General features: G+C 35.9%; 1 protein-coding gene across 12 annotated transcripts in view; it reads right to left on the bottom strand.

The window, feature by feature from the left end:
* Positions 1 to 22,763, bottom strand: part of EMSY (EMSY, BRCA2 interacting transcriptional repressor) — an 80,805-nt gene that overhangs the window by 44,148 nt on the left and 13,894 nt on the right. For 8 of the 12 annotated variants that reach the window (XM_027562846.1, XM_027562841.1, XM_027562838.1 and 5 more), the window contains 4 exons: positions 21,115 to 21,267; positions 19,127 to 19,386; positions 9,894 to 10,170; positions 5,263 to 5,517 (listed from right to left, as the gene is read on the bottom strand). In XM_027562846.1, the coding sequence (XP_027418647.1) occupies positions 5,263 to 5,517; positions 9,894 to 10,170; positions 19,127 to 19,386; positions 21,115 to 21,267 (945 nt within the window). The remainder of the gene's footprint in view (positions 1 to 5,262; positions 5,518 to 9,893; positions 10,171 to 19,126; positions 19,387 to 21,114; positions 21,268 to 22,763) is intronic. The other 4 variants (XM_027562839.1, XM_027562836.1, XM_027562845.1 and 1 more) reach the window with 2 other exon arrangements.

A 22,763-nucleotide genomic window follows, 5' to 3' on the forward strand; every position in this document is an offset into this window, starting at 1 on the left:
TTTGTAGAGCAACTTATGCTCCAGAGCATTGTTGGATACAACAGAGAAATCAGTTAGTGAAGTTTAACAACTAGATGTGGTCAGGAAAAAAGAAGAAAGAGCCATACCAATACCACTGTCACCTCAGAATAACTGGGCATACCTGGAGCTGTACCTCCCTAAGGAACAATAGTGGGGGCTTATCAGTAACCTCAGATATGCAGATGACACCACCCTTATGGCAGAAAGTGAGGAGGAACTGAAAAGCCTCTTGATGAAAGTGAATGTGGAGAGTGAAAAAGTTGGCTTAAAGCTCAACATTCAGAAAACGAAGATCATGGCATCTGGTCCCATCACTTCATGGGAAATAGATGGGGAAACAGTGGAAACAGTGTCAGACTTTATTTTTCTGGGCTCCAAAATCACTGCAGATGGTGACTGCAGCCATGAAATTAAAAGACGCTTACTCCTTGGAAGGAAAGTTATGACCAACCTAGATAGCATATTCAAAAGCAGAGACATTACTTTGTCAACAAAGGTCCGTCTAATCAAGGGTATGGTTTTTCCTGTGGTCATGTATGGATGTGAGAGTTGGACTGTGAAGAAGGCTGAGTGCCGAAGAATTGATGCTTTTGAACTATGGTATTGGAGAAGACTCTTGAGAGTCCCTTGGACTGCAAGGAGATCCAACCAGTCCATTCTGAAGGAGATCAGCACTGGGATTTCTTTGGAAGGAATGATGCTAAAGCTGAAACTCCAGTACTTTGGCCACCTCATGCGAAGAGCTGACTCATTGGAAAAGACTCTGATGCTGGGAGGGATTGGGGGCAAGAGGAGAAGGGGACAACAGAGGATGAGATGGCTGGATGGCATCACTGACTCGATGGACGTTGAATCTGAGTGAACTCTGGGAGTAGGTGATGGACAAAGAGGCCTGACGTGGTGCGATTCATGGGGTTGCAAAGAGTTGGACACGACTGAGCGACTGAACTGAACTCAACTTCAACAAAATAATTGATCCAGTCACTAAACAACAAATAACCATGCAAATAACAGTAACAAATCACAAATGAGGGTAGAGGAAGACCTGTACCCAGTTACAACACACAATGTCTATTATCTATATATACAATCTAAAATGTCAATGTAAAATGTCTAAAATGTCCAGTTTTCAACAAAAACATCAGGAGGCATGCAAAAAAACAGGAAAATATGACCCACACAGGGGAAAAAAAGCAGTCAACAGAAACTGTGAGAGCAATCACGTGTCAGATTTAACAACAACAACAAAAAGGCTTCAAAACAGCCATTACACATATGTTCACAGAACTAGAGGAAAGCAGGATTACAGAAGTAAAAGAAGGTATGATAACAAAGTTGCATCAAATAAAGAATATTAATTAAGCAATAGAAATTACAAAAAAGAATCAAATGGAAAATGTAGAGCTGAAAAGTATAGTAATTGAAATAAAAAATTCACTAGAAGGGCTTAAGAGTAGATTTGAACGGGCAGAAAAATGAATTAACAAACTTAAAGATAGATCACTTACAGATTATGCAAGCTGAAGAATAGAAAGAAAAAAGAATGAAAAAAATGAACATAAATGTGAAACACCAGTAAGTACACAATACATATGTAACTACAAAAAGGAAGGAACAGAGAGAAAAGGGGACATTCAAAGAAACAATGGCTGAAAATGTCCCAAATTTATTGAAAAGCAGTAACTTACACATCAGGAAGCTGGACAAACACTAAAGAAGATAAATACAAAGAGATCCACAAACAGGCATACCACACTTAAAATGCTGAAAGTCAAAGACATGGAGGAAATCCAAAAAGCATCAAGAGAACAACAATTTTTCATTTACAACGGAACTGCATCGAGGTTCGAAACTGACTTTTCAGTGGAAACAATGGAGGCCAGGAGGCAGCAGAAATATGTGTTCAAAGTGTCAAAGAAAATCCATCAACCAAGAAGCTGATATTCAGCAAAGCTATCTTTCAAATATTGCAGATGAAATAGTCTTTACCAAATAAAAATGAAGCGAATTTGTTGCTAACTGACCCCTTACAACAGACACTGAAAGAAGTTCTATGAATAGAAGGAACTAGAAACAAAACAATGATATTCACTCTTGCCAGTTATATTCAAAATTTTACCATTCTAATCAGGGAAATCAGGCAAGAAAAAGAAATACAAGGCATCCTGATTGTAACAGAAGAAACTATCTCTATTTGCAGATGATTTGATTATTTCATATAGAAAATCCTAAGGAATTCACTAAAAACTATTAGGACTAAAAGTGAGTTTAGCTAAGTTGCAGATGTAAAATCAATAGATTCAGTTGCATTTCTATACTAATCCAAGTAACTAGAAAAATAAAATACTTAAAAATAAATTAACAAAAGTGTAAAGTTAATACACTGAAAACCACTCATTTCAACAGTGTTGAAAGAAATTAAAGATCTAAATAAACACAGAAACATCCCATGTTCATGGATCAGAAGATTTAATATTATAAAGATGGTAATACTCCTTGGCTGATCTACAGATTCAAAGCAAACCCATGAGATTTTCAGCTTTCTCCTTTGTAGAAAGTGACAAGCTGATTTCAAATTTCATACAGAATCGCAAGGGACTCAGAACAGCCAAAACATCTTTTAAAAAACAACAGAACAGGAATATTCACACTTCCTGATTTCAAAGCTTAATATAAACCAATGGTAATCAAATCAGCACAGAGACAGACGTATAATGGAATACAATCGAGAATCCTGAAATAAAGTCATACACGTTTTCAGTGGATTTCCCACAAGGGTACTGAGATCATTGAATGAAGGAACAGTCTTTTTTAAAAATGGTATTGGGATAATCAAAGCTCAATATGCAAAGAATGAAGTGGGATCCTTACTTCACACCATTACAAAATTAATCAAAATAGATCAGAGATCTAAATTTAAGAGGTAAAAGTATCAATCTCTTAGGAAAAACATAAGGATAATCTTCATAACCTAGGATCTGGCAAAAGATTCTTAAATAAGATACCAAAAGTACAAGCAACACAAGAAAAAAATCAACTGTATATCATCAAAATTAAAGGCACTTGTGCTTCAAAGGACACCATCAAGAAATGAAAAAACGACCCACAGAATGGGAGGAAATGTTGGAAGTTTATGTATCTGATAAAGGCTTAATATCTAAAATATGTATAGCAAAAAAAAAAAACCACCTTTCAGTTCAATAATAAAAAGACAAATAACTCAATTTAAAAATGGCAAAAGATATAAATAGACATTTCTCCAAGGTAGATATAAAAAGGGCCAATAATCACATGAAAAGACACTCAACACTATTAGTTATCAGAGAAACACAAATCAAAACCACAATGAAATATCACTTCACACTTCACACAAAGTACTAGTTGCTAGAATCCAAAAATCAGAGACAAACAAGTGTTATCAATGAACAAGTGGATAAACAGAATGTGCAAATATTATTTGGCCATAAGAGGGAATGAAACACTAATACATTCTATTTCATAAATGAACCTTGAAATCATTGTGAAGTAAAAGAAGCCAGTCACAAAAGATCACACATTAAATGACTGCATTCACATAAAAACCCAGAATACAGAAATCTAGAGACAGAAAGTAGATTAGTGGTTGCTTAAGACTAAGAGGTTGTCATGGTGGGACTTCTTTTGAAAGTGATGAAAATATTCTAAAAATCAACTGTGGTGATGGTTGTACATATCTGTGAATATACGGAGTGAGTGAAAGCTGCTCAGTCATGTCCGACTCTTTGTGATCCTACGGCTGTAGCCCACCAGGCTCCTCTGTCCATGGAATTCTCCAGGCAAGAATACTGGAGTGGGTAGCCATTCCATTCTCCAAGGGATCTTTCTGACCCAGCAACTGAATCCAGATCTCCTACACTGTAGGCAGATTCTTTACCATCTGAGCCACCAAGGATATACTACCTACCATTAAATAGTACTCTAAATGGGTTGAATGGTAGGTGAATTCTCTCTCAATAAAGCTCTTTTTTTAAAAAAATTCCAGAGCATTTTGAAAAGGAAAACTTTACACTTCTTTCTTGAAAGCACATATACCATTGAAACTAAAGCCTGACAGAGACTGCAGGCAAAAAGAAAACAAGAGATCAATTTCCCTATGACTACTGATCCATTGTACTATCCATACCTCATACTAGCTGTGAGGCAGTGACCAAATGGTACAAAGTTCCAGTCAAAAGGTACAAACTTACAGTTAAAAGACACATAAGTGCTGGGGATGTAATGTACAGCATGATGACTATAGTTAACAGTACTGCACTGTATACTGCAAGTCGCTGGGAGTAAATCTTAAAAGTTCTCATCACAAGAAAAAACCCTGCAACTATGTGTGGTGATGATGCTTATTGGAGTAATCATTTTGTTATATATATATATATATATATATATATATCATCAAATCATTATGCTACATATAAAGCTAATACAATGTTATATCAATTACATCTTAAAAAAATAATAAAATGTTCCTATCAAGAAAGTAAACAAAAAATTGAAAATATCAGGATCTCCCAAAGTCCTGTTCTACTCTGAAATAAAATACAGATTCCATGGAGGAAAAAAAAAAATCAATTTTCTTTTCTTAAAGATATTAAGTATGTTATGAGGCATTTAATCTCCTTAAATCTAAGACTCTATCCTATCTGCCTTTCTAGTCAATACCTTTATGATTCAGTAACTTACGTTATTGTCTCCTACCCTTGAGTGCCCAATGTGCTAGCACCCTGTGCTAGAGAGGATTTCAATAAACTGTTACGCCACATTTCTTCACTGTACACAGTGTCTTTTAATCTTAGTACCTCTGCCTAGCACCTAGCAACTCATGCCAAATTCACAATATGACCTCTAACACAAGACTCCCCAGACTAATTTTTCTACTGCTCACTTCTCATAACCCCAGTAGGCTCCAGAGTATAGTTCTAAAATCTGGGTTTGTTTCCTCTGCTTCCTTTTATCTCTCCTGAAAGTTCACTGAAGAAAACCTGTTCCTCCTGTGCAAACTGCTTTTTCATTCTTCTCTATTCCCAAGCATCAGTTTCCTCTATATAAATATCCCCAACATGAGGGCCTCAGAATATACTTTGGAATTAAAACTCTTGTGCTTAAGGAGCCTATATGTGGAAGTAAATCCATATATATTATTACAATTTTCAGAGAACTGGTGACTGGGGAAGAATTACCATCTCCTATAAACATTTTTCCATTTACCTGATTCCTGTTTGATTTGAATGGTAGGCTTGATACCCGGTGGCAAAGGAGACTGCTGAGGCTGCTGCTGATGAGATACTGGAGAAGGCTGGGCCACCTGTTGCTGTGTCTGTTGCTGCACTTGATGTAACTGCTGCTTAGGAGACTGCTGATGCTGTTTAGGAAACTGTGCAAGAATCTGAGTTGGGGCACCCACTAAGCTTTTGGGAGAAGGAAGTCTGGTTGATGCCATTTTGATTGCTGACGTAGATACACCTATAGAAAAGTAAGGAAAAGAACATTTAAAATTAAAGCATAATTAAAACTACTTCTGGTTATTATAGTAGATAATAATTTAAAACTAGGTAAATCAAAGAAACAATGATTATCCAACACCTAGGGTCAGATATAATGTATGTAGTATTTTACATATCTGATATCTAGTCCTCAAACTTTGCAAGAGAGGCATCATTGCTCCAACACTCAAAAAACTAATTCATTTTCCCTTGGTGAAGAGTCAAAACAAAAGAAACATCAACCAGCACATTCTCACTCATCTCTCAATAGGTTTTTCTCTTGGAAAATATAGATTCTCAATGTGAATAAAAGAACAAAAGCAAACTAAGTTTGGTTTTGTTTTTTGCAAACTAAGTTTTGAATACAGTTTTTTAAATATTGCTTTTCAGGTTTTAATGAGTCAATTTAAAAATGGCGTTAGACAAAATAATTCATACTGAAACATTCACCTTTTATTATTTAGCATGGTAAAGCAGCTCTTCTGTATCTCATTTCCAATAAAGTAAATATCAGTTGTTTCTTGAGAACTGGGTCATTAAATAATCATGTGAAAAGGTACAAGTGGGCATACTATTTAATATATCCATAGCAAAAAATCCTCATGATAAGAGTATTTAAGAAAATTTTCAGTGCAATGCTAGTATTAGCAAGCATGCACAGGAAGCAAATACCAACAATTTTCACTACAGATGTTATGAGTTTGAGAAAAATTATTCCCTCTCCCAGATTTTTCATCAGTAATTTTACAATTCATCAACAACACAAGAGGACTATTATCTGTAATGAAGAGAAACTGATAAATTAATAACCTAATTATAAAAATCTAATTATCAAACAGGCTATTTCACACCTTCCTCCCCCACAGCCCTATTATGACATTTATATTGCATTACAGAAAAAAAATTTAAATATCACATTTGTATGTAAAATGTTTCTGGAGAATAATAAAAATGAAGAAGAAATCTTAAGACACTCCAACTCAGTTTTCCTGTATGTTGAGTTTACCCTGCACTATAATTCTCTAAGGGTTGTTTAACGGATCAGGTAAAACCACAGAATGAGGAATATTTTGAGAGAAGACAAAAGAAAGATGCAGTTAGAATCAGCTCAAGGGCTTACTCATCTTATTTACACATTATTCTTCCACCTTGCTCACCTCCATCCCTCCCTGACTGCTAGGATTTTAGTGACATGTGTCTGCTATATTGCTTAGTTTTACTGAACTAGATTATCTCTGGAGCCCCTTTCAAGTGCCAACGTTTTAAAACTTAATGAATATAAAGTGTTATTCAAGTGAAAGTATTTTTAAACTATCTGAAAACTTTAACCTTTACACTGCATTAATGAACTCTTGTATTAACTGAGGTAAACTGTGCACATGAGGAACCTAACCAATCTATGTTCTCTACATCCTTTTATACAGGAGCACATTTGAATTGACAGGGTTGAGGAATTTCATAACAAGAGGATTTCATGAAACAGAAATGGAAAATGGGAATTGGGTTCAGGGCCAGACTAAAAAGACAAATATAGTAAAGAGAACAGGAGTATTAGTGTATACAACAAAATAGGAAGTACCATGTTACTTAGGTTGAAGTGCAATCAAGGAGGAAAATAAAAGCAGAAGACTGTCACAATATTTGGTAAGGTAATTCATCAAGTCTATAAAACATCATTAGAAGAATGAGACAAAAGAAATTTCTCTCACCAAAGTAAGAGAAAAGACAATGGCAACAGGATTTATCTGAGAAACAATAAAAAGTAGAAAAATAATAGTGATCAATCTGAGTAATAAATAATAGTCCATTCTTCTGTTAAGGAAGAACAAGAGTCAGATGAATTTAAGAGATAAGATAAAAAAGGTTATTTATGACTTATAGTCTGATAAATACTATATGAAAACTAGAGGGGATAAAAGGGAAGAATCATGTTGTGATACATACTGAAGTATTTATAACCAAAATTATGATATTTAGGATTTGCTTCAAAATATTCTGGGTCAGGAATATGTAGAGGAAAAAAGCAGGTATAGATGAAACAAGACTGACCATGTGTTGCTCATCACTGAAGCTGGGTAATGGGCACATGGGTATTCATTTTACTATTCTATCTGCTTATGTGCTTGCAATTTTCCATAATAAAAAAGAAAATTTCAGTTATCCTATTTCGTAGATGACCAATTCAGTATAAACATTCTAATTGGTAGAATTTAGGACTTCTTATATTCCAAATATGTAGTTCCTCTCCATACACATGAGCCAACCATACACAATTCCCCTAAACTCTGCTTTTAGAGCCAGTCAGATGATATCACTTAAATGGCAGAAAGCAAAGAGGAACTAAAGAGCCTCTTAATGATGGTGAAAGAGGAAAGTGAAAACGCTGGCTTAAAACTCAACATTCAAAAAACTAAGATCATGGCATTTGATCCCATCACTTCATAGCAAATAGATGGGGAAACAGTGGAAACAGTGACAGATTATTTTTCTGGGCTCCAAAATCACTGCGGACGGTGACTGCAGCTATGAAATTAAAACATGCTTGCTCCTTGGAAGAAAAGCTATGACAAGCCTAGACAGTGCATTAAAAAGCAGAAACATCACTTTGCTGACAAAAGTCCACATAGTCAAAGCTATGATTTTTTTCAGTAGTCACGTATGGATGTGAGAGCTGGACCATAAAGAAGGCTGAGTGCTAAAGAATTGATGCTTTCTAATTGTGGTGCTGGAGAAGACTCCTGAGAGTCCCTTGGACTGCAAGATCAAAACAGTCAATCCTAAAGGATATCAACCCTGAATATTCATGGGAAGGACTGATGCTAAAGTTGAAGCTCCAATCCTTGTCCATGTGATTCAAAGAGCCAACTCATTGGAAAAGACCCTAATGTTGGGAAAGACTGAGGGCAACAGAAGCAGGTAATAGAGGATAAGATGGCTGGACAGCATCACTGAGTCAATGGACATGAGCTTGAGCAAACTCCAGGAGATAGTGAAGGACAGGGAAGCCTGGTGTGCTGCAGTCCATGCGGTCACAAAGAGTCAGATACGACTTAGCGCCTGAACAACTACACATATTAACATGGCGTCCTCCACCAGGTCTTATTGTTACTAAGACTCTTCCCCCTCCACCACCAGCTGCCCCTAGAAGAATAACCAGAAACAGATACATCAGCTCTAAAACAGTTTGTCTTTAGTCCCCAAAAGAAGCAGACGCTGAATGCCATAGTGCCCCAGGTACCTACAAAGAAGCTACTGAAGAAGCCCTGCACTCAGATCACAACTGCAGTTTATATATTACCACTTCTGCTAACATTTACCTTTTTCTAAGAAAATGCCTTAATTTCTTAGCCCTTATATCTAAATTAAGTATCTCAAACAAAAACTCAAAATAATCATACACTTTCCTTGGAGTATCTACATTTGGATAGTTTCCTTTTGTATCTCTCATGCTCTACTGAAATCCACTGAATTTAGGAGAAATCTCTGAGATGTCCTGTCCAGCTCTCCTATGACGACTTAGGGCTCAAAGATATACAGGATGCTAAGAAACAAAGGAGAAAATAGGGAAGTCAAAGTCACAGGTTCCCAAAAGATTCAGAAGATACCTGGAGAAAATTAAGAATGAAAAATGGAAGCATGGAATATTCATTTGCCTAAAGGTATTTCAATAATAACGAAGAGAAATACCAGTCAGTCAAACCAGTCAATCCTAAAGAAAATCAACCCTGAATATTCGGTGGAAAGACTGATGCTGAAGCTGAAGCTCCAATATTTGTGCCACCTGATGCAAAGAGCCAACTCACTGGAAAAGACCCTGATGCTGGGAAAGATTGAAGACGGGAAGAGAAAGGAACGACAGAGGACAAGATGATTGGATAGCAACACCGACTCAACGGACATGAGTTTGAGCAAACTCTGGGAGATGATGAAGGACAGGGAACGCTGACATGCTGCAGTCCATGGGGTCGCAAAGAGTCGGACACAACTGGGTGACTGAACAACAAGAGAAATACCCTTCTTTTCTCAAATAACAATTTCACAAAAGGGAAATGTGCGTGTGTTGTTGGGGGGCGGGGATTAAATCAGAAGCTTGGTATGAACACTACTATATATAAAACAGATAATCAACAAGGACCTACTATATATATAGCACAGGGAACTCTATTCAATATTCTGTGATAATCTATAAGAGAAAAGAAACTAAAGAAGAATGAATCTATGTATAACTGAATCACTTTGCTGTACACCTGAAACTAACACATTGTAAATCAATTATACTCCAATAAAATTAAAATATTATGAAAAAAAAATTCCATACACTACAGGGACAGAATTTCGTGATGAATTACCACTTACCTTGTGCTACTGTTGACATGACCACAGATGGTGTGGAAGAAACCACAGCTGTTACTGCAACTGTATTAGGAATAGGTGATGGTGTAGAACTGCTGCTGCCACTGCTGCTACTACTGACCAGAGAGGACTGTGAAGCAGTTATAACCACTGGTGGCTTCTGAGTTGTGGAAGCAATGACTGATGTTGGTACAAGCTTAGTGACTGCTGCATAGTTATGGGATTTGGAGAGAATGTTGGGCACGAAGGTTGAACTTGGTGATGTGGTCACTATAATAACCTAAGGAAGGTAAAATAAGTTATTTTCATGTACCTATCACACTACTAATGTATCCAGACTCACAGTTTATACAATTTAAAAATAGCTTATGAAACACAATGAAGCAATTCAAGAAAAAGAAATTTACAACTAAAAATATATGAAAGCTTTCCTTTACTAGTGATCATCAATATTTATTTAAAAGAAACAACTTTTACTAACCAAACATTTTAAAAGACAACATTCAATGCTGTACAGATGCAGCATTTCAATATGCTCAGGAAGTATAAACTGGTATAATTTTTCTAGAAAATAATTTGGATAGTCATTCATTTATAAATATTTGTTGAGCATCTACTATGTGCCAGGCATGGTTCTAGAGGCTGAGGCTAGTGGAATGAACAAAACAGAAAAATTTCTAATTTCCATTAAACTACAGTCCAGTAAGGGGAGAAAAATAGTAAACGAGTAGAAAAATATATGTCATGTTGAGATAAATGGAAGACACAATAAAGCAGGGCAGAAAACAAAAGAAAAAGGGGGTGGTATACAGTTTTTTATAAAATGTTCAATGAAGATCTCTCTGACAAGGTGATAAATAAGCAGAAACTCCAAGTAGGGGTTGAATCACACTGCTACCTAGAGGAGAGCATCCAATGGAACAGGGAACAGCGAATAATAAGCTCCTGAGGGAGAAACAAGCTTGGTATGTTCAAGAAACCTCAAGGACCTAATAAATTGGATTGGAATTTATAAGACAGAGAGTAGTAGCAGACAGGCTTAGTAAAGTAATGGGGGACTAGATGATGTAAGACCATGTTGATATGTATACCCTTGATATACGATATGATGAAAATGGCATTTTATCTCTGTGGTCTTCCTTCTAAAAACCCGTAACCATAATCTAATCATAAGAAAAACACGAGATAAATTAAAGAAGTGGGGAATACTACAAAATATCTGACTAGTCCACAAAACTGTCAAGGTCCTCAAACACAAGGAAAGTATGAAAAACTTTCACAACCAAGAGGAGTCTAAGAAGACATAACAAGAAAATGTAATGTGGTATCCTGGAACAGAAAAAGACAATAGGTAAAAACTAGAGAAATCTGAATAAACCATGGGCTTTATTAATATTAATGTATCAATACTGGTTTATTAATTGGAGCAAATGTACCATATTAACACAAAATGTAAGAACAAGGGAAACTGAGTGCAGAGTATATGAGAACTCTCTGTACTATTTTTTCAATTTTCCTATAAATCCAAATCTGTTCAAAAAAATAAAGTACTTTTTACAAAGCACTACTCAATTTGCTAGGTGAAAAGTACAGCCAGGCAGAGACAGGAGAAACAGGAAGACAAATTAGGAGACTCCTGAAAACCAAGCAGAGAAGATGGTGACCAAAATGTCTGTAGTAAAACTGACAAAAAGTGAACAAATTCTGAATATATTTAAAGGAAAACCAACTTGATTTGCTCACAGACACAGAAAATGGAGGGAAAAAGAGGCAGGATAGAGACTTCAAGGTTAACCACTAGGACTTGAAAAATGTAGGTGACAGAGGAGAAAGCATTTCAGAAAGAGGGAACAGGACGGCGCAAAAGATCAAAGGTAGGAATTAGTCTGATGTATTTAAAAACAGAAAAGAGAGCCAGTGCAGCAAAAGCATACAAGGCAAGGAAGGGTTACAAAAGTAAGCAGAGGCCAGATCAAATTTGCAAACCAGAGTAAAGAATCTAAATTTTATACTAAGTATAATGGGAAGCCATGGGAAGATTTTAAGTAAAGAAATAGCAAAACCTGATTTATAGTTTAAAATATCATTCTAGTTGCTAGGTGATGAGAGTTAAGAGTGGAAGCAGTGAGACTAGTAAAGAAGTCACTGCAGTAGACTAGGCAAGAAATGGGAGAGGCTGCTCGGACTAGGGCGTTAGTAGTCAAAGAGAAGTGATCAGATTCAGATTACTTTAAGACAAAGAGTCAACAGGACTTGCTGATGTATGGAAATGGCAGAGTTGAGGAAAAGAAGAGAATCAAGATTAGCTCCTAGAGCTAATACACACTGGTTTACTGAAATCTCCTAACAATTTTACCACAGAGATTACTATTATTATCCCCATTTTACAGTTGAGAACACAAAACCATTTATAAATCTGTAGTATCAGCTTTATTCTGGGCAAGAATAATGGTAGTTTAGTGATACCCCAAATGATACTAAGTGAATTTTTCCTCTTTAACCAGAATTACTTTTTACCTACCTAGGACAGAAAATTGTTTTGAAAAACCCAAAGAATTTAAGAGAGAAATTCTTTTTTTTAATTTTTGTATCAGTCCTAAAGAATGTCTGAAATTAAATCAGTAAGTCAAACTTACTGATGTCTGTCTGTACTCAGTACTGACATCTCAAAGAAGCTTTGACGTCATATCATTATTATTATATATTCCAGTGTTAGAGAATTCTAAGTAGTGTCCATTACTTTAAGAAGTTTGTTGATTATTTGAGGAGTCAAGAGACATATGAGTCTTGACCAGCAAAAACCTCTATAGAGCTGACCAGTGTACTTCTACATAGACTCAATCAGCAAACCTCTACATAGCACTACTACAAACACAATCATTAGCCTTCATATAAACTGAGAAGTAGACCAATATGGTGAAAAGACCCGAAGTTAAGAGTCAAATGAACCTGAGAACTCTGAGTAGAGAATCTCTGCTACTAACTAATGGTAGGGCCCCGGATATGTGAAAATCTCTATGTTCCAATTTTCATCTATAAAATAGGGATAATAATACTTACCTTACAAACCATTATAAGGCTTAAGTGAGATAATGATGTGAAGCATCTAACATAGTGCTAGGCACATAGCAGGTGGTCAATATTTGGCAGTTTACAAATGGTACTTAATAGTATCTTATTACTACTACTTAATAAATGTTAGAAGGATATCAGTAAAGCTGTTATAGATCAAATCAACCTGAAAATTAAATTTTTAATATATCAAATTAATGTGGAAATTTATTTTAATGTACTCTATTTTTGTTTCATTAAAAAATTTTATATATCTTTTTCCCAAATTCTGATACTCCTGAGAATCCAAAGAGCTCACAGTTACTATCAACTAGCCAAGCCAATTAATAGTAGTAATAGTAATGGCAGGTTTCATATTTGCCAATTCTGAACTAATAGTAGTACCTTCCTAGAGCACAGTTTTTAAAGGGACTCTGTGGCACAGATGAGAATTAGCCAAGGCTTGGCAGGAAAGTTGCCACACTTAACAGGCAATATCTGTCATGGGTAGGGAAAGGGAAGCATTCACACTTGGGTCAAATATTTTTAATTTTAGAACTAGAGTATACATGTAGACTTCTAATATTGAGACAATAACATTTCAGCAAAATAAATATAGAATCTTTGAAAGCATGTTTTAGATTATAGGTATAAACGATAAAATATACTTTGAGATTTCAGTCTGCAAGCTAATTTCTGATTTGAAAAGGGGTTATCCAAAATTAGAGATCCACCTTGAAGAAAATTTACTTGTACTTCAGTTACGTGTTACAATAAGGAAAACAAAGGGATTTTGAAACCAAGAGAACCAAACAGTGTTTATTCAGGCCATAATTCAAATTACTGACCTTCTAGCACTCACAAAAACTCCTTAAGAGTGCTGGGACTTGCACCCTAAGGATAAAATGAAAAATATCAATCAAGCATGTGAAAGCATAAAGCTATATTCTGTTGCTTTGTTTATATAAGTGTTGTACCAATGTTATACTTAAAATGAAGGCACCACATTAACACAGGTGGAAATTTGTCTACCCTGAAAATACATGACCTATTTGAGTTTGAATCAAGTCCACAAATTCATAAATAATTATACTTAATGTAAAGTAATTCCTAAGTTGACTTCCATAGGATTTGTGAGAAATCCAAGGTGAATAGAATAATGGTAACAGCTTTACAGAGATTTCAAAAAAATCCAATTATCCAGCAAAAGGAAAACAAAAAACATACCAAAAATCCAGTGTATCTATTAGTCCTACCCACATTCAGCTTCTCCAAGAAATAACAAAATTAATGGCACTGAATACACATGAAGAGTATAGTTTTGCACCTAAAACAAAATAAATACTAGATACTTAGCAAATATTTGTGGAATGAATAGGTCTTAATTTTATTTTTTTTTTGGCTGTGCTAGGTCTTCATTGCTGCACAGGCTTTCTCAAGGTATGGCAAGTGGGGGCTATTCTAGTTGCAGTGCGTGGGCTTCTCATTGCAATGGCTTCTCTTTGGAACACAGGCTCCAGGGCATGCAGGCTTCAGCAGGTGTGGCACATGGACTCAGTAGTTATGGCTCCCGGGCTCTAGAGCACAGGTTCAGTAGTTGCAGTAAAGGGGCTTAGTTGGTAAATGGCATGTGGGATCTTCTGGGAGCAGGAATTGAACCCATGTCTTCTGTACTGGCAGGCGGATTCTTTACCACTGAGCCACCAGAAAAGCCAATTTAATTTGTTTTACATGTTTATTCAACACAGTAGGACAAATCTAAGGTTCTAAGCCTGGAATATTATGGGATGACTCATGCATGACTTTGGAGATAAATATGTCCTCTTATGAGCATTACAAGTCTGACAACCTCAACTATCCATTTTCAATTGACAATTCAGAAGAAAAGGAAAAATTAAAATTAAAAAGTTCACCAATTTCACTTATAGGTGAGCCCCCATCTATTATAAGAATTTCTACACAGGTTTACTAAGAAGACTGGAAAGTTAATTTAAATGTCAGGTGACATTTACTGAGTATTCATCATATGTACTATGTTAAGTACTTTCCACGAATCATCTCAATTAAGTAGTAAGCACTATTATTATCTTTGTTTTTAAAGGAAACTGAGGCTCAAGAGAGATTGAGAGCAACTACTAGAACCATATATACTTATTCATTCAACAAATATTAGTTAACACCTACTGCATGTCAAGCGCTGTTCTAAACACTAGGAAATAGTAATGAATAAGACCAAGTCTCTACCTTCAGTAACTTATACTGTATGGGAGAAATAGAAAATAAACAAATAAGTAACATAATGTCAACTAGTTATAAGTATAATGAATAAAAGTAAAATAAGACAGAATAAGGAAATAAAAGGACATAGACTAGAGGTGGGTGCTCTTTTAGGTATAACTTTGCTACATTATTTCTCAAATATCAAAAGAGCAGAAGAGAAGAGGGAGATGAGAAGAGAATTACTGATAAAATGGATCCAGCAAAGAAGGTAGTACAAATTTACAGAAGTAGATTTAAATATTCTTGGAGTATAGCAGGCTAAAGACACCTAATATCCAGCTAGCCCAGAAAACAATAATTAAAATGTATAAAAATTGATATTCAGAAAGATTACCCTGGAGCCATCAAATACAAATACAAAAATTATGTTCAGTGTAACATTTAAGAAGTCAGCAAAAATAGTCAATTTCTATATATTAAGGGGGAGGCTTAGTGAAATAAATTCATTATTTGGAACAGTTCATTCCCAATAGTATAAATAAATTTTTTTTTAAAGTTCACTGACTTGACTTATAGGTTTATCTCTTCCAGTAAAATATTTTTATATAAGTCTACCAAAAAAGATTAGCAAGTTAGTGTTAGGTAACACTGCTTTCCATTAAAACACCAGCAAGGGAAGAGACCTAACATTTTTTGAGTACATACATTTTGTGTACTTTAAAATACCCAATCTCGGGAATTCCCCGGTGGTCCAGTGGCTAAGACTCTGTGCTCCCGATACAGGGGGGCTGGGTTCGATCCCTGAGTGTCAGGGAACTAGTTCCCATGTGCCACAACTAAGACTCTATGCAGCCAAATAAATAAAAATAAATATTAAAAATAAAATACCCAGTCTCATTTAATCCTCACAATAACCTTATAAAATAGGTATTATCCTCATCTCACAGATGGATAAACAGATTTAGAAAGGTTAATTTATCTCAAGTCATACTGCAAGACCTGGGGTTCTAACCCAGGCCTCTTTGACTATAAAAATCCTTACCTGATTTTTAATACTAAACTATGATGCCTCATCCTAAGACTGAAGACAAAATTATATTCCACCAATCAATTCATTATCATTTCTAGTTTATCAAGAAAATTAAAATTTTGACATCTTTCCAAGAAACTTCTTTAAATGAAAGTTATCATGGATCTAAAGACTTAAAAGTAGGAAAGCAAACTACTGAAAACAAGAATTCACCTCTACTCCTTCCCCCAAATCCCTCTAAAACAGTATGAAGGGATTTTTCAGAAGGGGCACATAAACCCAAAAGGTTAAAATAGAAAGGAGACAACAGCTACCACGTTTTTGAAAAGTGGAAAACAGAAGTAATAACCAATCGAGCATACTCAAAAAACTGAACATCTAAGACCAGCAAGCAGAGAAACAAAAAATTAAGACAGCTTTCAGAGAATCCCAGAAAGACTCAGAAACTTGAGAGTACCAGATGCTTCTGAAGTGGGGGTAAGAGAGGGATTAAACAAATGGAAATCAGTTGAAAACCTGTTCAAGCAGCATTAAGATCCCCAGCTATCCTCCCCTATCCTAAAGGAAGACTAAAAACTTATTCTCTTGAGGGAGAGATTGAATCCAAGGGAATTTGATGATACAAGGCTGAGGAGAGTAAGTGCTATGGTGAAAACAGAGGGGTTTAGTAAAGTTTATGTACTGAATGATTAGACTATCCAGCCCTCTCCCTCCCTTCATTCCCAAAATATTGGCAGACAGGCTTACTACTGTAGGTGAAGACTAGAAGATTCTTCTCTAAAGAATCCGTCCAGAAAAAGCCTTAATGAGAATGACAACTGGTGGAGGTAAAGTGGTACTGAGTGTTTATCAACAGAACAGCCCAGCTAAGTCAACCCACAATGAAAGTCACCAGCCAGTTATGTCCCATCCAACTCACAAAGCTTTCATCAGCTTTTTAGTCCCCATTTCCATATATAGATGTGGCCAACGTTTAAGGAAACTTAAAGACAGAGATTAAAACAAATAAGTAAAAGAAATTTACAAGAGAGAAAATATCAAAGAAAAAAAATTTTTTAATTATCGTATCATTAGAAAAGAACATAGTGACCATGAAAGAGCAAGATACTATTAAAAAAAAAAAAAAGGAATTTTCAGAGAGCAAGAAAGTTACTAGACATTTTAAACAGAAAAACCAAAATGAAAAATTCCAGACAAGTAATGAAGGATAAAGTTAAAAAATAAAGAAAATAATACTTACAGAGCATTTACTATGTGCCAGGCTCTATCCTACACATTTACATTTATTATTTCATTTGTTTACACTTAAAACCCTATAAAATAGATATATTATTCTCACTATTTTACCACAGAAAAACTTACATCAAGAGTTTAGTTTTCCTAAAGTCACATAACTAGTAAGTAGCAAAAAATGGGATTCAAAATTCAGGAAGTCTACTTCTAAAATCCAAGCTTTTAACTACTTTACTACAGTAGGAAAAGCAAACAAATGGAAATTGGGGATGAGAAAGATTGAAATTACAGGATCAATCTAGGCATTCAATATCCAGAATAAGAGGTGATCCAAAAAAAGACAGAGAAAAATCAAAGAAATAATTCAAGAAATTTTCCAGAATTGAAGGATATGAGTGACTAGAATAACAGGGGCCACTTGAGTCCACAACTCAATTTATTTTATCAATAAAGACCCCAACCACGGAAAATTACCTTGAAGTTTCAGAACTCTGACAGTTACTAAGAGCTCTCCAAGAGAAAATGAGGGTCTGGAATAATAATGGCATTACTGGACTTCTCAAAAGCAACACTGTAAGCCAACAGCCAGTGAAGCAGCATCTTTTAATTCTCAAGGAAAACGATCTCCCACCTAGAATACTTACCTGCTAAATTGACATCAAGACAGTAGGAGGATAGAATATAAAGAAATTTTCAGTCTACCATGTAGGGTCTCAAAGACTTCCCAAGTGGCGCAGTGGTAAAGAATCCACCTGCAATGCAGGAGATGTGGAAGACATGGGTTCGATCCCTGGGTCAGGAAGATCTTCTGGAGGAGGAACCCACTCCAGTATGTTTGCCTGGACAATCCCATGGACAGAGTGGCCTGGAAGGCTACAGTCCACAGGGTTGCAAAGAGTCGGACACGACTTGAGTATATGCACATGCGTGCGCACGTGCACACACACACACGCACACACAAAAGGTCTGAACAACTCTACTTTCCACCCCACCCATACACCAAGAAGCTACTGGAGGATATACTTCAGCAAATTTGTAAATGAACCAAGAAAGGGGAAGATCAGAATGACAGTGAAGGGAGATCTTAGACACAGCAGTGTGTAACAAGCCTAGGGCACCATCAGTTTCCAGATTAGTGTCGGAAGTAGAGGGTTCTAATAACAAAACTGACCAAATACTGATGACTTGAACATACTGAGAGAAGAGTTTAGAAATGAATTAATGATAGCTTTCAAGGATTAAAAAATAAGATGATAACAATTATTCACTTAATCATATCCTTCCTTTCTTCTATGAAACACCTAACTCTGTCTGACAACTTCATTACTCTGGCAGCATAAATACTGAGTTCCTAAAGGTAAAGTTATCCAAATAGAGGCTGAAAGAATCCTCTATATTTTTTTTTCCAAATAGAACCATAAAAGTGAAATAAATGGAAGTCTTAGAAGATCTGCTAGCTATATCATATAGGGCAAGTCATGTGGCATCTCTGAGCCTCATCTACAAAAACATAAACAAAAAGTAAAATAATAATATCTAACCCAAAGCTTTATATGTAGAATTAAAGAAAGAGATGTGAACATTCCCACCATAATGCCAAGCACATAGTAAGTACTCAGTGCATGTTTGTTAAATCTGAATCACATTGACTGAAAGAGATTAAAGCAGCACCTGGCAGACAGAGATTCCCTCTACCACATACCTTCTGTGTTGTTGAGTTTGTCGTCTGTGTTGATGGTTTGGTGAAGGTTATTTTCACAGGAGACATGTGGGGTGGCAGGGAGTTGGCAATGCTCTGCATGATGTTGCTCATCTTAGGACTGCCACTCACAGGCACAGTGATCGTCTTCGAGACCGGAACGACAGCCTTTGGAACTTCCTTAAGGACAACAGGGGAGGAGCTAGAAGAGTTTGTTCGCCTTCGTTTTCTGGGTTTTTCATCTTCATCTGAACAGCTAACACCTGTAAGGCAATAACAACATCGTTCAATTTTATAGTGATCTAACCTTGTATTTATACTTCATTTTAAAATCATCGTGTCATCAGTCATCCTTGACCTCTCCCTTTGCCTCATGCCCAATCAGACAGTTCTATCAATCCTCCCTTAGGGGAGCTATCTCTGAGTCTTCCCGACTTTAACCCTACAGCCATGTCAGGCCTCCTTATCTCCTGCCTGTGTTTCAGCAACAACCTCCTAAAAGGTGTACATGATTCTAATTTCTCCACTTCCGTTCTACCTTTCAACCTACTACAAGTTATAAAAATCTCACATCTAATCATGCCAGTGCCCTGCCTCAAATCTTTTAGTTTTACCTCCCTACAAGATAAGCCACAAAAATCATTACTGTCTCATTCAAGGTCCCATATCCTTCTAAGAACACAGTACCCTATTCCACCCACCCTATAATCCTTGCAAATTAACATGCTCACCATTCCCCAAAGCCAACTTATCACATTCTCTATCCATGTGGAATCTCTATATACTCTTGTTCTTTGGGGAACACCAAGTATCATCAATGACCTCTTCATCATCCAGCAATCATCATCCTGTAAGCTATTTCCTCAGTGAAGCCTTCCCTTACTCCAAGCAATGCTAATCCATGTCGCCTCTGAGCTTGGAAAGCACTTCATACATTCTTTTTGGTATCACTTATCCCATGGCAATGTGGCAGTCAGTCTGCACATCTCCTGTTATGAAGGGACTCTCAGAGGGCAACAACTCAGTCTTACTGGTTTGTTTCCCTGGTACAGTGCCTTGCACATATGAAGTTAGGAGAATGAATGATTATATCTCAAACTAATGTTGCCTGTGTGATTTCTGAGAATAAAGCAATAAACTTTCAGTTACTTCAAGCTATATATTATGTGAAATACTTTCTTCATGTTTGGGATTCACTTCCAACATTTAAAAAACAATTAAAAAATAGACCTCTACAGTTATTTTAAAAAACCATTTTGGCTAAATTCACAGAAATCAGGTATAATACTCCCAAAGTTTAAAATTTTTCTTTACGTACTAAAGCCTCAATTGTCTTGTACTTAAGAAAAAAATCAAATGAAAAACAAAATTTTGCAATATACATAGGAAATCTTTATAAAGCAGACATTTACAAAAGCACTCAGCATGACTCATGGAATTGGTGATAAAACATAACTCCTTATACCTTTAAGTTTTAGACTCTAACCAAGACTGACATGACATAAAATTATTTCTGTCTAAAACTGCAAAGTCCACCTCTAAAAGTTACAAAGAAATTAAGTTTATAACTACATTGAGAAAAATGAAAGTCAAATAGTAATGATCTCGAGTTAACACTAAAAGCAAATCAATACTGACATAACAGACATTGAAAGCAAAAAATGAACTGGACATCAAAGTGCTTCACAGGGTAGAATCAAAGGGTTAACAACTGCAAATAAACCTCAAAAAATTACAGTCAACTAGAAATATGAAAGAAAGATGCTCTAGAATGCTTCACTGAAATTTAACAATTAGATGATATATTGCATAATTTTTAAAAACACTACAAAGACTACAATTACAAGAAAGGAATTCTTTACAATATTCAAAAATTAACCACTGCTTATAGCCAGTGGGCCAATGAATTAATCAGGAAGGCAGATCTAATCGGAGCCTATGCTGCAGCTTTTAGCCAAGATGGCCCTGATAACACTGAGAATATCACTTACTTTTGACATAAACAGTACTTCCACTTGGCAAGACAACTACATTGGAGGCAGGACTGGCAGGTCTTGGAGACTTAACCGTTGCTATGCTGCCACTTGGAACAGGGGTAGAGGTTGGGGTTGACGTGGTACTTGTGTAGGAATAGCAAACCACTACTGAAGGAACGATAAAAAAGTCCGCTGTTAACTTTCACCAAAACGGTCCACACATACGCAAAGATAATTTTTTTTACTTCAGGCCAATTTTAACATTTTCATATAACCAGAAGTTAGCAGCCAATACTAGGAATTAGGTCCACAGGTTAAAAAAATTAATAACCTTTCCTGAAAATCATCACTTAACGAGGTTTTCCCCAAGTATTTAGTAGCTGTCTACAGGTGGCACTGACAACAGAGAAGAGCACAGTTACAAAGAAACCAAGTTCAAAACTGAGAAAAATGAAAATCATTATTTACTCATGGCAAGAGTTGGACAAAAAGCATATACTTATATTCTTTTCTAATACTAATAGCAGTATCAATGATGGAGTGATGGATCAGTTTTCCCTAACCACAGAAATTTCCAACTTAGCCCCTAGAGAAAACCAAGGTAAGTTTCTCTTATAAACAACTCACTAGTCACTTGCCATCTAAACAGTGCAATAATAACTAAGGTAATGACAACACAGTATTTTAACTGCTTGAATAACAGTAACAAGCAGGAATGAGTACCATGGATTATGCTAAATTCTTCCCATATATTATCACTAATCTCACAACACCACATCCTCATTTTAAGGATGAGGAACCCAAGGCTCACAGAAGCTAAAAGACTGGGTGGAGGTCACAGAGCAAGGAAATGAAATATGAGGATTTAAACCTAGATTAGAACTATCAAAAATTCTATATTCTTTCCACTGAATCAGAGAGGTGGTAAACAGAAAAGATAAAAGAGGGCAGAGAAAAAAGATATCTCACCTGCAACAAAGAAAACAGGAATTCAATGAAGGCCAAGTTTGCACACTGATAACTGTCTCTCCCTAAATATAGCTTCTTTACATGTAAAACAGAGTCTGGCATGTATGAGAGGAATGTCTCATTCTGTTCCACGATCCATAGATAGTCAAAAAAAGATAATTCCCCAAAATAATCTGACAGTAATAATAATCTGCATTATTTTCAGGGTCATTTTCATATAACACCAAACTAAGCTACTGAAGTCAACTCAAACATGCACTCTCAAATTTAATATTACTCTCGGTTACCTTAGAAACTCCAAGGAATTTTAAAGCATGTGTCAATGACTAGATTAAATAACAATAAGAAAGCCTTCTCCATCAGCCACGTAACCCCTAACAGATTAAACACATTGACTGGAACAGAGAAGCAGTATATACCACTGATTCCAGAAGACAAAAACAGAACTTTATTTTCTAAAGTATCAGTTCAGCATCTTTCTCCGGCAGCTATTATAAATGACTTCTATTGCCTTATTAATTTTCTAAGGCCTTTTATCCACTTCTAACAAGACAGGTTCCTATCGAAAAATTCATTCCAAGGCTTTTTGCAATTTTGTGATTAATGTAATTCACACTTTGAACAAAAGGGATATTTAATTTTGGCTGAGACTAAAAACTTGGCAGTTTCTAGTTTCAGAACAAGAGTTATTCACT

Source organism: Bos indicus x Bos taurus, chromosome 15 (assembly GCF_003369695.1).
Source record: "Bos indicus x Bos taurus breed Angus x Brahman F1 hybrid chromosome 15, Bos_hybrid_MaternalHap_v2.0, whole genome shotgun sequence".
Taxonomy (NCBI): Eukaryota; Metazoa; Chordata; class Mammalia; order Artiodactyla; family Bovidae; genus Bos; species Bos indicus x Bos taurus.